This window comes from Balaenoptera borealis, assembly GCF_965194805.1.
Source record: "Balaenoptera borealis genome assembly, chromosome: 1".
Classification (NCBI taxonomy): domain Eukaryota; kingdom Metazoa; phylum Chordata; class Mammalia; order Artiodactyla; family Balaenopteridae; genus Balaenoptera; species Balaenoptera borealis.
The window spans coordinates 23,364,030-23,381,589 of record NC_138860.1 but is presented as its reverse complement, the minus strand read 5'-3'; the positions used below and the strand labels follow the sequence as shown (position 1 = coordinate 23,381,589).

Below are 17,560 nucleotides of genomic sequence, written 5' to 3'. Positions count from 1 at the left end.
TACATGGCAATGAAGAATTATGGGTCCATGACCTAAAAGCAGAAAGAACCAGAGAAGTGAGCCCAGCTTGGGACCTATGTTTACCTGGAAGCACATATCAGTTTTGAAAGAGGGGACTGAGTAGCTGAACAGAGCTTTTGGCAGACTCCTGGGACTAGTAGAACAAAAATTATAAGTTAGGGACTGCTAATGAGGGGAGGGTTGTCTTGGTAATCCCCCAGGCCATGATTTGGGATCCAGAAGCCCCATACCCTGGGGAAGAAGTTTGACTCATAAGTAGACTGGCCTTTATAGGAACTGATACTCAGCCTCTAATGACATTTTAATCACTTTTGGATTAAGGTAATTTGAGATTGTTAGTTTCCCTAGCTGCTTGTCGGAAACAAATGTAAATCTCCCCTGCAAAAATATAACATCATTGTAGGCCTCAAAATTTCCATATAGTTGTCCATAGACAACGTCTGGCATTCAGTCAAAATAACCAGAATGCGAGGAGACAAGAGGAACAGTAATAGAACAAACCCACTGGGAATCCAGTTAATGGGATTACCAGAAATTGACTTTAAAATAACTGTGCTTAATATATTCAAGGAAATGAAAGATAAGATTGAGAATTTCAGTAGAGAACTGGAAACTTTTTTGAAAAAAGAGCCAAATGGAAATGTTGGAATTGAAAAATAAAATAACTGCTATTAACAACTCAGTGATGGGTTTTACAACAAATTAGAAACCACTAAAAAGAATTAGTAAACTGGAATATAAGTCAGAAAGAAATATTCAGTCTGAAGCTGTGATGTTCTGAGAGAGAAAAATATGGACATATGAAAAAGCTTAAGAGACATAGGAAATACAGTAAAAAAAAGTATAAGGTATACACATACGTTATTGGAGTCCCAGAGGAGAGGAGAGAATGGGGCAGGAGCAGTAATTGAAGACATAATAGTGAACAAGAATTTTCAGAAGTGATGAAAGGACATCAACTTAGAAATGCTGTAAATCTTAAATGGGATAAATACAAAGAAAACCACATATAAACCCATCATATTAAAATCACTGTAAACTAAATTCAAGGTGAAACTCTTTAGAGCAGTCAGTGAAAAAAGGACAACTTTAGAGAAGCAACAATAAACTGTCAGCTGACTTCTCTGTAGAAACAACAAAAACTTAAGAGGCAGTAGATTGCAAAGAACTAAAAGAAAATGAGTGGCCACTTAAAGTTCCAAACCTAATACAAATAGTCTTCAAAAATCAAGGTGAAACAAAGATATTTTCTTACAAACCAAAGTGGAGATAATTCATCACCAGGAGATCTGCTTTGAATGAAATTCTAAACGGTGTTATTCAATATCAGAAATGGTCCAAACAGAAGCTTGAAGAGGGCAGAAGGAATAAAAAGCAACAGAAAATGTAACTATTGGGTAAATCTTAAATGATCATCAACTGTATAAGACTACTAATAATGTTTTATGAGGTTTAAAATATCAATGGAATTAAAACACCTGATAAAACTAGTGTAGGACTCCTAGGATGGGCATTGGAAGAAAGGGAATGTTATTGGAGATAAAGTATTGTAAGTCCTTGTATTGTTGAGGTAAAGATAAACATACTAGTTTTTATTTGTCTTTGATAAGTTTAAGGTACCTGTTGTAATCTCTAGGGCAGCCACTAAAACAACAGTGAAAACATGTATAACTAGCAAGCTAATAGAGGGGACAATAATAAACAACTCTAAAAGAAAGTATGATAGATTTAGACCCAAATTTATATATAATTTACATTAAATGTAAATGGACTGAACACTACAATTAAAAGCAGAGACTGGCAGATTGGATAAATAACACAAAATTGATAGTATAAAATTATAGCTGCACACAAAGGACTGAGAACAGCCAAAGCAATATTGAGGAACAACAAAGTAGGAGGACATACTCTAGTGGCTATCAAGACCTACTATAAAGCTACAATAATTAAGACACTGATGTTGGCTCAGAGATAGGCATATTGGCTAGTAGAACAAAATAGAGCCGTTTAGTCACTTGATTTATGAAAAAGGTAAACCTGCAGCAAGTTAATAGGTAGTGCTGGATCAATTGGACAGCCATATTGAAACAAAAAGGAAACTTGAACCTTATATGATACCATAGGCATAAATCAATTCCAGTTGGATTGGAGATGTAAATATGAAAGTTAATACAATAAAGCTTCTATAAAATAATATGGGATAATATTTTCATGACTTGGGATTGAGAAACATTTCTTAAACAGGTTATAAAAAAGCATTAACTATAAAGAAAAAGATTGTGAATTTGGACTGAATAAAAGATAAGAACTCCTGTTCATCAAAAGACACCATTCAGAGAGTGAAAAGGCAAGTCACAAAATGGAAGAAGTATTTGTAACACATAACTGATGATCCCAACAGTGGGATCATCCAGAATATGTAAAGGACTCTTACAGATCAACAAAGAAAAAGATGGACAACTCAGTAAAAAAATGGGCAAGAGATTTAATTTAAGCAGGTATTCATAAAAGAAGATCTCTAGATAGCCATTAAAACATGAAAAGGTGCTAAATCTCAATATTAATCAGGGAGATGCTAACTAGAACCACAACGATGTAGTATTCATACCCAGCAGAATTGCTAAAGTAAAGATTGAGTATACCAATTACAGTGTTGCACTGTATGTGCAGTTGTACAAGCTCTTGTATACTGCTGGGGGAGTGAAAATTGATAGGACCTATATGGAAAGCTACTTTGAGTTTTCTACTGAAGTTGAACATAGGTATGGCTTGTGACATTTCCACTGCTGGGTATATGCCCAACAGAAATGTGTGCTCATTTGGTGGACATTTGGTAGGATGTTCATAACATTGTTATTTTTAATAACACCAAACTGGAAATAATCCAGATGTTCATTAATGGGAAAATGGGTGAATAAACATGATTTGTACAATGGGATACCATAGAGCGATGAAAAAGAATAAACCACAAGTACATGCAACAAATAGATACCTCTCATAAATAATTTTGAGGGAAAGATGGCAGATAAATTACAATATGTATTGTGTAACTCCATTTATATAAAATCCCCAAACCTACAAAACTGATCTTTGATGTTAGAGGTATGACTAATACCTTTTGGGAGGCAGGAGGAGTTAAGGAGCAGGTTTCTGATGTTAGCGTCATATCTCCTGATTAGGGTTTTGGCTACATGGGAGCAATCACTGAGATAACATGCTTATGTTTTACACACTTTCTGAATTTATAATACCTCAGTAAACATGTTCAAATATATTTAATGAGGGATATAGATTTTCTTTCATTTTGCTGATTTACTCTTTTAAGGCCAGACCTTTGTAACTATCAGACAGCCTAACGTCCATCAGACTGTTACTTCTGCAGACTAATTTTACCCTAGATAATTGTTTTAACCATTTTTTGCCAAGGTGTGTCAGGAGCGGGTTTGAATGAATATGTCCAATCAGGATTTGTTGACGTTGTTGATTTTGCCAGTTATTAGCTTGACTGTAAAAAGAATTACTGTCTTTTAGGTCGTGATAAATTGTGCCATTCCTAAAGGGTTGAAGTACAATCAAGCTACACAGACCTTCCACCAATGGCGGGATGCTAGACAGGTGTATGGTCTTAACTTTGGCAGCAAAGAAGATGCCAATGTCTTCGCAAGTGCCATGATGCATGCCTTAGAAGTGTTGAATTCACAGGAAACAGGTAGGGCGTCCTCTGGTTACTTGTTTTCTTGAACTGAAGTGTCATGTATATGTTAAACCAAATCTCTTCTGACCAACTTTTATTTAAATCATGTATGTATTTGAAGTGATTCTTGAATTTCTCTTGTTTTCTACAAAAATGTGAACTTTTGGTTGTTGATGATAAACGTGTACTATAAAAGGATAATCTTATGAGACTGTTAGTAGTTAGTAATTTTTTAACCTCATTTGAAGTTTATTTAGTTTGTTTATTCCGATCTAGAACCTCAACTTTCATTGCAAGGACATGAGACCCAGAGAATATGCAGTAGATTGAATATGCATATTTGTCATCATCTTATTTTTTATGAAAAAACACATGTTTTCTCAAACATGTTTTTTAAGCCACTACTGAACTTCAAGTAGGACTGTCTACTTCCTAGTAGATAAAAATTCCATTCTGAAAGTTGTTTAAAGATTTTTTGGAGTGCCCTCAGGTGGTACAAGTCATGAATTGCATGTCCTCTGACACTGCATCGTGGTCAGAAAGATGTGTAGAAATAATTCACATTATTTTAAAAAAACACAGGATTTAAAACTGTGTATGTATCAGAGGTGAGCTTTTTTTTTTTTTTGGCTTAAAAAAATATACCAATTTGTGGTTCTCTCTTTAGGGAGATAGATTTTATAATCAGAAAATTAAGGTTATAATAAAACAAGACATATGATTACTCTTGCCTTTGTGTATTTAGTAGCAATCTTATTGATATAAGCATGCCATAAATAAAATTTATTTGTATATTTTAAGAGGAAGGAACTTATATAGTTACATTAAAATTTGGTATTTTGTTGAAGGTATAGAATTTCAGAACCTGTTATAGATACTTTAAATTTTATACCTTGCCCTATTCTAAAAAGGATTGAAACATCTAGCCCATGTGTTAGTCTATTTCACATATGAATTTCAGAGTAAGAAGACCCTTTGGAATCTTGCTAAAACTACATTATGCCTATAGGTGGTTTATATTAGATTTTCTTTTGAGGAAATTAGTATCTCTATAAATAATTTGTACATAACTCTCGTATCTTATCTATTTTGAGAAAATAAATCACTGGAACTTCTTTTGGTTTGTCAGTAAGTCCAGAAAATAGCATAGAAAAGTCTGCTCGTATGTACAGTCTTGTATGTAGATCATCTAAGTCACTGTACTTTTCTTTCAGGCATCAGTATTTTATCAGCATTCTCCTGTAGGTATAGAATTGCTTTTCTGTTGCCATAGTTTTACCACAAGGAAACAACTCTAATTGTGGTTCTTAATATCTTAATTAAATAGATCAACTACATAATAAATAATTAAAGGACCAAACTTTAGATCTAAGAGCATATGTATGACAATAACATTTGGCTTCTCCATGTTTGGAACAATGTAACATTACTTTTATTTCTGAACCTTCAAAAGAGTATCCATGGATATTGGGAATTAAATGTTACTAATTTAAAGTGGTTAAAATTATTATTGTTCATCTTGTCATCAATTTTTTTTAACCAATTGGAAAAGATTGTTTTTATCAGTGTATAGTCATATAATTTGTTTTCAAAATGCAAATGCTAACTAATGTTTTTTTCTTCTGATCTTGATCTTTTGAAATTAATGAGTCTTAATGTGGAGAGACTCAATTACATTCTCTATTATAAAGTAATTTCCACATTATAGAAAGTTTAGTAAATGGGAAGATCACCCATCATCTCATTAGCTACACAAGCATTTTGGTAAGGCAGAAAAATTGAATAGATTCTTCTCAGATAATTTTGAAGCTTTATTCTCTTCTCTGTCACAGTCTCAACTTATCATGGGCTGAGGAAAGAGAGAGAATGGTGGAAGAAGTTGGTCCATCCTAGCCATCTCCTTGCATCATGGCCCCAGTCACTGGCAAAGGAACTTTTGGTTCTGTAGCTTTTTCATCAGAGAAGATAAAGAAAGCATATAAAATGGCTGATGTTCTTTATAATCTGATTTATTTAGAAAATGACTGTTTTTGTAAATTACTGTAGTTAAACACTGTCTCTGATTTTTGGTAGCATTAATTGGCTTGGCAGTGGAGGCATAGGAGGATTTAGATGATATGAATCAGAAATGTCCTCGGGAAAGGATACAAACTTTTCTGTAGATCTCTGAAGTAGGATAGGTATGTACCCCACCCCAGAGTTATTTAGTGGGCCCCTCCTATCCACCTAAACAAACATACCCAATAATATCACCTCTCATCTTGAACACCTTTTCCCCTTCCACAGCTGTTTGCTTTGGGTTCATAGCCAATTCCTTGCTAAAACCATCTATTCTCTTCTTGCCAAAACCAAGTTGGGAAAGCTTAACTCTTGTATGTCCCTCCCTAAGCAAACACTGTACCCCATAAATCTCTGGTCAGAAGCGAAAGAAACAAACTTATTCATGAAGATAAAGTAACTACAGCTATTAGTCTTTTTTACTTAGTGTTTTGTCACTTTTTAAAACCAGTTTTCCATATTGAATGCTTCTGGCTTTTTTGTTTACTAGGTGTTAATGTATTATTCGTTGAATATTGGTTAGTCCTTCTTAGTGGTGGTCAGGCATTTTTAAGTTATGGACACCTTTGTTCAAACAAAATCTTTTTCAGATGCTCAGTTCATATACAGACCCCTCCCCACAAAACAAAAACAAAAACAAACCTCCAGAGCTTCTCTGATTAACGTGGGAGTTGGAAACCCATAACCACTGGGGCACCCATGTACCCTAGAGCAGGATTTGGAAATTACTAACCCATCTTCTCTGCCAAAATAAAAAATCACACAATTCTCCCTTCCTCTTTCCCTTGCCCCCCACATCTCTAAATCCTCAAGCAAAATTTTTAAATTAAGAAAAAACAGCTTTTTCTGTAGCTCGTCATACTGACCTTTAAAAGGTGCTCTGTGTACATGTTTAATATTTCCATTTCTTTTATGAAAAGGGTGGGTGGCAGGAATGTTTTCCTTTATTTTGTTTTTAACTTGATGTGCAAGTATCTAATATACTGGAAAGTACAGGAGGTGCTAAATACAGTGAGTTCTGTTTGGAATTTAAAAAACACAAGTCACACGTTCTAACATTTTTGAAGAAGAGCTGAATTAGTGCTTTCTTTTAATACCAAAAGCTGCAGTTTATCATTTTCCTTTGTCTAATGGAAATGGACTCAAATAAGTACATTCAAAATGCGTTATCCCGCCTGATATTTTTGATTTCTGTATTATTTATCAAGTACATTTATAGCAGTTTTGCAGATAATAGTTATGGATTATATAAAATGTAAAGTCAGTCCTTTTCATGATTGGTGGGTGTGAACTTGCACAATCTATTTCATTTTGAAAAAGATTTAAGTCATTTGAAAAGGAAATAATTTTTAAATTCCTTTTTTTTTTTAAAAGGAAAATCATATTAGTGTTCAGTAAGATTATTCTACTATTGTTCTACTGAACCAAGGTTAAGCATACCTTTATAAGAGGAAAACCTTAAAATATTTTACCATTAACTAAGACTGCTTTTGCTGGATTTTGTTTTATATCTATTGAAAGCAAGATATCCTCCTGTTGGAAATTTTCTTTAGACTTTGTAATTAAATATTTATAAAGACTGAGATTCCATTCATTTTTTTAACTGTTAACTTGGCCTGATAAACCTTTCACTGTGTGCATTTGTATGAGTTTTATCTTAGCATTTTTTAATCTTTTTGAGATATGTTTTGGAATTAAATGGATTTAAAATATCTCAAAAAGTTTCTAGAAATACTTTATATGTTTTATAGTGACAGTTATTTTTCATTCTTCCAGAATGCCAGTATTCATGGGAGCAATATTAAGGTTATATCACAGAAACCATCAAACAGGTTTTGAGCTTAGGTCCTGTGCTAGGCACTGGGAATAAAGCTAACATGATAAGGCCTATCCCTTGCCTTCCAGGATTTCACAGCAAAATTAGAATTCGGTTTGTAAAATGTTGTGAATGAAGTATGCAGAAGAAAATTCTAGCGTAAAGGAAAGTTTTGAAGAGAAGGTGGTGCTTGAGCTATGTTTTAAAGAATGAGCAGGTGATAGAAGAACATTCTGGATTGGCTTGGAGGCATGAGAGCCTGGAGCAATTGGGAAACAAGCAGGTGATGTTGTGGCTAGGGCACGAGAGTTTCTATTGGGGGAGGGAAGTCACAAGAGATAAGACGGGGAAGGGCCTTGTATTCTTGCTGAAGGGTGTGCAACTCATGATGTCGATCTGCGGGTAAGGTCTTTGAAGGGTGCTGAATAAATGTTTGATGTGATCAGGTTTGTGCTTCAGGACAAAAGTGATGGATTGGTGAGCATGTGGTTGCAGGCATGGAGGTGGGTTTTGGACGCCGCTGTGATAATATCAGTGAGAACGATGAGGCCTGAAGTGACACGGTATAAAGAGGAAAGGAGCCGAGTGAAGAGGAGGTGACAAACTTTATTCAGTGCCTACCGTGCCTGTGAAGACATTGTTCTAGGCCTTCTACTTATGTCCTCATTTAGTCGTTAAAGCATTTCTGAGGCAAGAATAATAATCTGTTTATCAGGCACCAGCTGTGTGGCAGGTCCTAATTGGGCACATTTATTACTGATAAACTTTATAACAACACCGCAAAGTTGGTGGCATTATCCTTGCTTTAGAGATGATGGAGCTTTCAGAAGGTCACTGGCCTGGCCCAAGGGCCCACAGCTAGACAGTGGCTTAAGTGGCGTTTGTACCCAGATTTAATTTTAGCATTCAGCCTCTTTCCACTATATCTGTGAGACATAACGGACAGGTCAGGGAGGAGAGGGTGGTGTTCTAAGACAATTACCAGATGTGTCAGTTTGGGCAACTGGTGACGATGGATTCTAAAGGTGGTCTTGGATAATAGTTTTCACTTCTAGCTCTCCTTAATCAATAATCTTACTGGAGAAGTAACACTGAAACAGATAAAGCGTTAGCTGTTCATCAGGATTAAATGAGTAACAGGTTTGGGGGTTGGGTGGGTGGGACAGTTTTCTTGTGGGTGCTGCCACGTACTGCTTCCTTCTCTAATTTACCTCTTCACACCCTTCCCCATTTATAAATTCAGTCTCCACAATAATGTGAGGTTAATCTGTCACCCCCAATTTCGAATTAGGAAGACTGATATGGGGAGGTGGGACTTCCCTGAGGTCACATATACCTAGAAAGGGAGGCACAACGGGGATTGAGTTTTCCGGCCCCTGGGCCATTTCTTTTTATTGCATTTCTCTGCTTTTCAATTCAAGATCTTCAAAGCATATTTTAAAAGGCTTTTGAGGGAAGTCAGTTTCAGGTGAGAAAACAGGAAAGAGAAGAACTTTCATTTACTTTTTGTTTTATGGTTTTTAGTAAAATTTTGTGGTCCTTCATTTTGATTTTGTGGAAAGAACTTAAAATTGGAGGTAAAAGACTCCAGGGTTGACTCTTCCTCTGGTGGCAGGTTGCCTTCTCTGAAGCTGTTTCCTTATACTATATAAAAGGATCATGAGAATACCTGTGTTAGGATATCATGGGAATTAAATGAGATAAAGGCATTAGTATTTTTAAACTATACAGCAGAATGTTATTTTTTAGTGCTAACATTTAAAAATACACAGAAAATTCTACCATGTGGATTAATTTACTTAGAGGAATAAAAGTGGTAGAGAGACTGAAGTTTTCTCCAATCTCTTCTTTGTCTTTACTGCCTGGTACAGATATACCATGTTATGTTCCTCCTCCCCTGTAGAAAATCAATTAATTTATCCATCCTTGGATACATGCAAGGGGAAATAAGACTCAAATCTTGCCCTCAAGGATTCTTCTACTCTTGTAGAGGAGATAAGACACAGTCATAATCCAAAAGAGGAAGTCATATCTGAGGTACAGATAAAATCCTGTGTGAGTATGAGAAGGGGAATGAGATTTCTTTTCACTGGAACAATTGGGGAAAGTGTTAATGATGAGATGGCTTTTTGAGCTGATTTTGAAAGATAGATAAAATGCAGGCATAGGGACATGAGCGGTGGGGTGGGGGGGGGGAAGGCATATCCGGCCTAGGAAATAGCGTAGGAGTACAAAAGTGGAAAGAATGAGCTTGTTGTAGACCAGGAGTCGTTTGATTGGCCTGGTGGGGATTAAAGTCAGAAAGGTAGGTCTGACCAAGAAGGGCCTTTGAGAGCTGTGGGTGATAGAGGTTTAGTGTACATTTTTGAGCAAGTGGAATGACGTGAACAAAGCTGTACTTCAGAAGGCCGGCAGTGGTTTGAAATGGGAGCTGCTGGAGGCTGTGAGACAAGCCTTAAGTTTCTGAGTGGAGGCAGAAATAGTAAGAATAGAGAAGAAAATTCAAATAGGAGAGAGATTACAGTGATAGAATCAGGTGCGTTTAAACAGGAAATCACTATTGTATGACTGCTTCATCCCCTTAGGTAAGTTTTTCTTTAAAAAGGAATTCTGGCTGCCCATTTTCACATGGCAACAGTAGAGATCTCTGGGAGAGTATCATATCTGTTTGCAGATAATGTGGGACCTAAGGTTATTTCTGCTATGTGAAGAAAATCAGTAGTTTGGGAGAAAGAGGTGAAAAATGAAAATGTAGTTCAGCATAAGTTTGAATTTTTCCTGTGAACCTGAGTCCAGGTTTTAGAAAGAATGGTACATGGGCACAGTTTTTGTCTGTAAATAGCTTTTAGAGAACAAATATGTTAAGCCCACAGTTTAGTAATTTATTAACAGAGTTAGCATACACGTTATATATGAATGCCCTTTTCCTTGGGAGATAATTCTGTTTGGGTTAGAACAATGATTTTCAACTTATTACCCCCAAAGCTACTACAGAACAACTGATAGAGTTCTGAGATAATTTTCAGTGTTTTGGAAAGCTAAATAAACGATGTACATCATACATTCCAGTGATAAGGTTGTACCTCCTAACTCAGATATTAAGCTTCTTTGTTTGAGACTAAATTTGTCAGCTCTTTGTGGAGATGCTTATTTATCTAAAACCAGTAAGTTCTAGTTAACTACTGTTGACACTTTGAAGATCTTGTGATTGTGCCAAGATACTGATAAGAAGAGTTGCAATAGTCCCAGTGCCTGAATTGAACACGACCATTTATATATCTTTGCTTACTTATGGAAGAACAAAGATTAATGATAAATACAGTTCCTTTGGACAAGCTCACCCTAAACATGGAGTCCAAGGGGGTTAGTTAAAATAATAAATGGGTTTCTAGTTGTTGAAAAGGTTGGGAACTACTGAGTTAGGCTTCTGGTTCCTGTGCCCTACCCATCATATCTTATAGCCTCTCTCCCAGCCTTTCTCAGCCAGCGTTACGTAAGAGAGCTAAGTGCTTATGCAAAGTGATTTGGGTGACTGTTCTAACATATGAATTATTATATATATTCATATGTGAATTTTTACTTATAATAAAAGAATTTTAAAGTATTTACTTCATGACTTTTAAGCTTCTAGTCACTAACTGTTTGGGAAAGCTGCTTTGGCTTGACAATAACTCAAGTCTGATATTGCATTTTTCATAAGCACAGCTTTAGTCTTATGTTGTGGGACTTAGGATATTGTCCTGCTCCAAAGTGGGATTGATTAAATAACTAAAAGAGACAAGATTTTTTTGGTAAATCTGTATTTCATAATCATATAGAAAGTTATTTTAGCCTGAAGTTTGTTGTCAGACAGACACTATTCTGTCTCTCATTCTTGTTTCTCTGCTTCTCTGGTAGTTGGGCATCTTATTAATGTATTGTCTGTTACAGGTCTAGCTGGTGACTTCAGTTCTTCAGGCTTATTTTACAGTAAGCTTGAAATTTAATTAATGGTGCTGCAGTGAACTGAGGATGTCATCCATGATTATTTATGTGTTTTCCTGTCTGAGATTAGTAATTTGTATACAGTTACTTTACTTGTATTCCTGAATTTTAATCATATTTGTTGCCCATAAATTGGAGAAGCGTTTGCTGGCTGTTAAACAGTCGAAAATTCTGATACCTTTTTGTCGGACTTTTTCGTCTTTAAACGGGGATGCAGGGAGAAGCTTTGATAGAATAGAATCTGACTTGTCCGTTGATGACAAGACACGAATTGCAGGAACCACTTCTACTCTCATGAGACCAATCACAACACACAGTGGCAGCCAAATCTGTGGCCCAATTTTTACAGCTTAATTTTTTTCCAATTGAAGTATAGTATATTACAATATTATATTAGTTTCAGGATCACAGCTTAATTTTGGACATGCTTTCATCAGTCTGTAAGTGAGAGTGTGTACCGTTGGGTTGTCCATGTTTGTATTCAGCAAAGAGCATGTGCACATTGGTGCAGTGCCTCTGAATTAACATTGGGCATTCCTGTTTTTATGATCTAGGCAAGATAGAAAAATTCTAATTAATCTTTTGAAGATGGTATTAAATAGTGGTATTTTGACATCAGCTTTTTATATATAAAGAATATTATGACATTGTTTTATTAATCCATTAAAAATTCCTAAGAGGTAGATGATCCCATCTAAAAGAGGAAAAGCCACAGTAAACTGAATTACTTGTACTTCTAATAGAGGTACTATGTTACATGATACTAGGGAAACAAAAATGAATGATTCGAAATTGTTGACCTTATGGAGCAGTTGTGTGGAGAAGATACGCCATGGTCAGACATACCTGCAAGGCAGTGTAAGTACCATGCATGGTACAGAGTGGTAATTAGGAAGTGGTATAGGCAAATATAGCATACTACTCATGTAAAGATACCAGAAATAACTCCTTTAAGGTAGACCTGCTATTTCTGTAAGCTTTTGCAATTTCTGAGATGATTCACGTGAGGAAACAAATGACTGCTGTTTTCTGGAAATTTTCAGTGATATTTGGCTATGAAAGTGCCATTCATGTAGGAAGAAATGTATTTTTATTGAGGAGTTTCCTATGCAAATATTGTCCTGATCTTTACTGTGATAATACTATTCAATATACTAAAAACAAAGAGTTACTTTTTTCTTATTCAGATTTAAAGTCACTGGTCTCCATGGATTTAACATTTTCTTTAAGTCTTAGAATCATACATCCCCAATTTGAAGATATTGACTGGATGGGTGATGTTAATTCCCGGGAAACAGGTCTCTAGTGTCTTCCGCAGATAATACTAGAGAATGACCTTATGTTCATAGGAGGTAGGGTGGATTTTTGCATACCTCTGTTGTGTGTACCAAATAATCTTGCAGTGGCTTTCCATTGCTCTTAGAATAGAGTACAGGCTTCTTAACGGGACTCTGGGTTCCTTCATGAGCTGGCCCCTCTTGACTCTGTGTTAACTAAACGCACTCTCCCCTGCTTCAGGTCCTTGCACCTTCTGTTCCTTCTTTCACCACAATGGGACTTAGTGTTTTCAAAAACACTTTAAAATGATAATTTCTGGACTGTATAAATAAATTTGGCAGAACCAGTTAGTGACAGTCCTAATACAGTGACATTTACTAGCAATTTTATTTGCACATAAAGATCAAATTATTCAAAGTGTCTCCTTCTGCCAGAGGCCAAAAGATATATGCATACATACATTTTTTTTAATTTTTAAAAATCATATTAAAAACCTATTAATGAGATTTTAAAAAATAGTTAGTCAGTTAGCTACTTAGTTAATTGTGCCGGGTCTTAGTTGCCACAGGCCGGCTCCTTAGTTGTGGCAATCAGATATTTTATATTCTTTTTTGTTCCTGAACAAAGGCCTCAGAATCCAGTATCTATTTGATAACGCTCACAGCATAGCTCATCACGGAATAGCCACATTGTTTTTCTTTGGCTGCTATGTACCAAACAGCCTTTTGTACTGTTTTACCAAATGCATGTATTTAATACCTGTTTTAAAAAACATAGTGAGATCTCAAAACTTTAAATTGACTAAAGTAAGATTCTCTCTGTAGTACTACTTATTTGACCAACAAACACTACCTGATAGCACCGGTGTGGTGCACTGAGCCTTACTCTAGCATATCGGGATAAACCCTGTTGCAACAAGTGTTCATCCTCCAAGTTCGCAAGGCCTCTCACACACTGCCAGCGAAACTGCTTCCTGCTTGGGAAAGAGTGCCCCAGTTCGTTTCTTCAGAAGCTTGAAGGCTATGGAAGCCCTCCAAAAGGTTAGAGGGCAAAGAACAAGTCTAAAACTGGCACATTTGTTTAAAAAAAAACACTTGTCAATATTACAAGAGCCAGCTTGCTTTCCCTTGTGACACGGTTTCTTAGGAGGCAAGGGATGTGGCCATGTGACTTGGACAAGCTGTTTCCCTCTGTCTCAGTGTCCCACCTATGAGTGGGTAGTCTGACTAAACTTAATTACAGACATCTGAATAAGGATCATGAACAGTGGCATCTAATTTCCAAAATAAAAACAGGAGAATGAGTATGTCTTTTACAACAGGACGTCAAGTCTACCTCAATGATATTGCTAGCCTTGAGTCCAGTGCTTCTCGCTCAGTGCAATTGTGCCCCCCAGGGGACATCTGGGAAAGTCTGAAGGTGATTTTGGTTGTCACAACTGGGAGGAGAGAGAGGGAATGTTACGGGCATCTAGTGAGTAGAGGTCGGGACCTTGCTAAACACTCTACGATGCACAGGACTCACACCCACAGCAAAGGTTTATCTGGCCCCAAAAGTCAATGCCTTGGTTGAGAAACCCTGCCTTAGAGCAAACCACGGATACTCATCTTTAGCAGGTAACAGGGCATTTACTACCCACCTGTAAACCTACAGACTTCCCGACTTACACAGCTAATCCTGTGGCAGGAATGAAATAGATAGCGTGTGACCATCTGGTAGTATCTAGGTTTGCCCCTCAAGTCACATGGGACAGTGCTAGAGACTGACATTTTCTATATTGGAGGCCTTTGGCAAGCCACCAGTTTTCTAACCTAAAAAGTCTAAGCAGCATTATTACAATACACATAATAACACGACAACTCTGCTTTTATAGAGAGATTAGATGTGGGAAAGGAGCTTATCTGACATCAGAAGGAAATGCTTTAAATGCATCACATCTGCTGGTTTGACTGTCAAATCTTGACAGCTGGAGAGGTAGGAAGGTAGACAGGAGAGAACACACCAAAGTTACGGGCCTGCTGAGTCCTCGGGTCTAACCATAATACACTTCGTACTGCCCAGGGTCCAGGGATATGTTCTAACACCCTCTCAGTCACTTACGGTCCATAGACAGACCAAGTGTAAATTCACAATTACCAGCAAGTGTACCAAAATAAGGCAGAGTTAAGAAACTTAAACGCGAGCCCTACCTGGTCTTTTTCTTCTTCATAGACAGAATCACCTGATTTTGCTTTTTCAGGGTCTTCCTCAGGTTTCCGTTTGGCAGGGCTGTCACACACAGTAAGGCCAACTGTTAGCTCAGCCAGACCCTAGACTTGCAGTGGGCACAAAACAACTTATACTCCTCCCTACCAAGAGTACCCTCTGTTTGGAAAGATTCAGGGCACGGACACCCTCTTCCCTCCAAGGAGAAGCCCTTTTTGCCAGGACATTAAAACAAGCTTCGAGCTTAATGTTTCTTTGGATGACAGGTTTAGAATACCACCGTTTTGCAAACCCTAAGAAATAATGGATCTAGACTTTGATCAACGGCTGCTAGAATCACCAAAGAGACATTACATGCCTCTGATGGACAGCCCCATACCGTCAATGAAGTAGCACAAAATAAAGCTGGAATCTGATCAGGACTCTAGACCTAACTACCAGTTGACGGAAAACTGGAGACAAGGGAACACATTCACCACCGAAACGATGCAGTCAGCCAGACCTAGAAGCTATTAGACAAAATACCTATTTTCTTTAAATAAATGGCAAGAAAATAAGGAATCTATCACTTGAAAGGCTTAAGGAACAAGTCAACCAAACTCTGTTACACAAGGGGAGGTATGAACACTGCTATATATTCGTTAGTAAGGAACTGTTACACTTTATAAGGCATGTTTTGTCTTCTTCAAAAGACTGTTTGCTAGATGTTAGCAATTATAGCAAAATATGAATAAAAAACTTGTCAGAGAAAGAGACCTTGTCAGCTAGAAATATCGTATTTGTGGATAAGATGACATGTCCGATTTGTTTCAAAGTAATACAGCTGGGGGGACATGGGTGTGTATGGAGTTGTAATCCATTTGGAATAATTTTCACTTGGAGCATATGGGGGTATAGATGAAACAACAGCCAGGAGCTGTTAACTGTTGATACTGGGTGATAGGTACACAGGGGTTCATTTTACTATCCTTGGTATTTTGTGTATGTACATTTGAAGTTTCCTATGCTAAGAGTAAAAATGGATGAGGTCTTCAGAAATGCTGTTCATGAATGTCTAAAAACGAAATATCAAAAGGAAAACCTAAGCAATGTGGAAGTCTGAATTACTAAGTTACATCCTACTAATTCTACATGTGTTTTACCAAAAACAGTTGGCCCCTAAAATGGGGGCTGTCCATTCATTATATACTGACCCCCTTGTGAAATGAGATGTGATGGTGGTCTGCCTGGTAGTTTGCCTTGTAATCCTGGGGCTACATGAGACTTCAGCTGCTTACAGAAAAGAAACAAAAAAGCCACTATGAATAAAGAGTTCACAGCCAAGGTACAGTTCTTCAGCATTAGCAAGCTGGTGCACAGACCAGGTTCTGAGGATTAAGTATCCTTCTCTTCTTATTCTAAGCAACCACCGTCTTCATAAAGTCATCAAATTAGCACTTGCCAGTGTGCTAGGCCATTTTAACACAAGCTCTTGTATGAAGGGCCCAACCCTGAGACGGACAAGGAAACAGAGCCTCTGCTTATTTCGTCAAACGATGAAGTGGCCAAGCACCTGACCTGAGCTCAAGTCCCAGGCTCTTATTTTTAAAAATTCCAGAAGAGTTACTCTGACTACAAGCGGGGAAGGAGTCTAAGAATAAATGTTTAGCTTAAACAGGCATGTAACTTACAAGTCATAAATATCAGCAGCTCCTGTTTTCTTATACCTCATAAATTCAACCATATTTGGGGATCTAATGCTCTATAACTTGGTCGAAGACAAAAATTTAAAGTATATATCTAAGCTAGTTAGAAGTATACACAAGAGGGAATTCCACGGCGGTCCAGTGGTTAAGACTCTGCACTCTCACTGCCGAGGGCCCGGGTTCGATCCCTGGTTGGAGAACTAAGATCGTACAAGCCGAGCAACACAGCCACCCCCCAGCCCCCACCCCCCAAAAACTAAAATTAAAAAAAAGATACACAAAAAACAAGTACTGCCGGTGGAGCGGTTGTGTGTGAGGGGAACAGACAGACCCTATGGCACCAAGTCTGTCCTCCCCTTAGGCGGTACCGGACTCCAATGAGGTCAAACGAGTCAAGTGCTCTTACATTTTGTTTCTCCATCGGACTTGCTTCTCCTGGGCATGCAAAGTTTGGAAACAGGTTTGGGGGACTTCTTTTTCTCTGCTATTTCCACTCTGCGCTCCTCACCACTTGTCTGGCTCCCGTTTTCTAGACATCCATTCACTTCCCGACTGAAAGCATGAGCTCCGTTCTCCAAGGACAAATCTTTTCTGTTAAACTGTCTCTTTCCAAATCTTTGAGCCTCTGACTTGGCACTCCTTCCATCTGGAGAACTTTTTTGATAACTGCTTTCATCACAGAATGATCAACAAGTGGATTTTTTTCTTATATCCAAAACGACCAGAGTTCTGTTGCTTTCAAGGGCCTTTAGTAAAGCCTTTGTTCCTTCACTGGTGAGGCCACACTGCTGCAGGTCAAGTGCTCTAAGCCATAAATCC

At 37.4% G+C, this 17,560-nt stretch overlaps 1 protein-coding gene across 13 annotated transcripts in view; it reads left to right on the top strand.

Moving 5' to 3' along the window:
* ENAH (ENAH actin regulator) overlaps positions 1 to 17,560 on the top strand; it is a 156,925-nt gene that overhangs the window by 83,529 nt on the left and 55,836 nt on the right. For all 13 annotated transcript variants that reach the window (XM_082349732.1, XM_082349730.1, XM_082349729.1 and 10 more), the window contains exon 3: positions 3,553 to 3,730. In XM_082349732.1, coding sequence (XP_082205858.1) covers positions 3,553 to 3,730 — 178 coding nt within the window. The remainder of the gene's footprint in view (positions 1 to 3,552; positions 3,731 to 17,560) is intronic.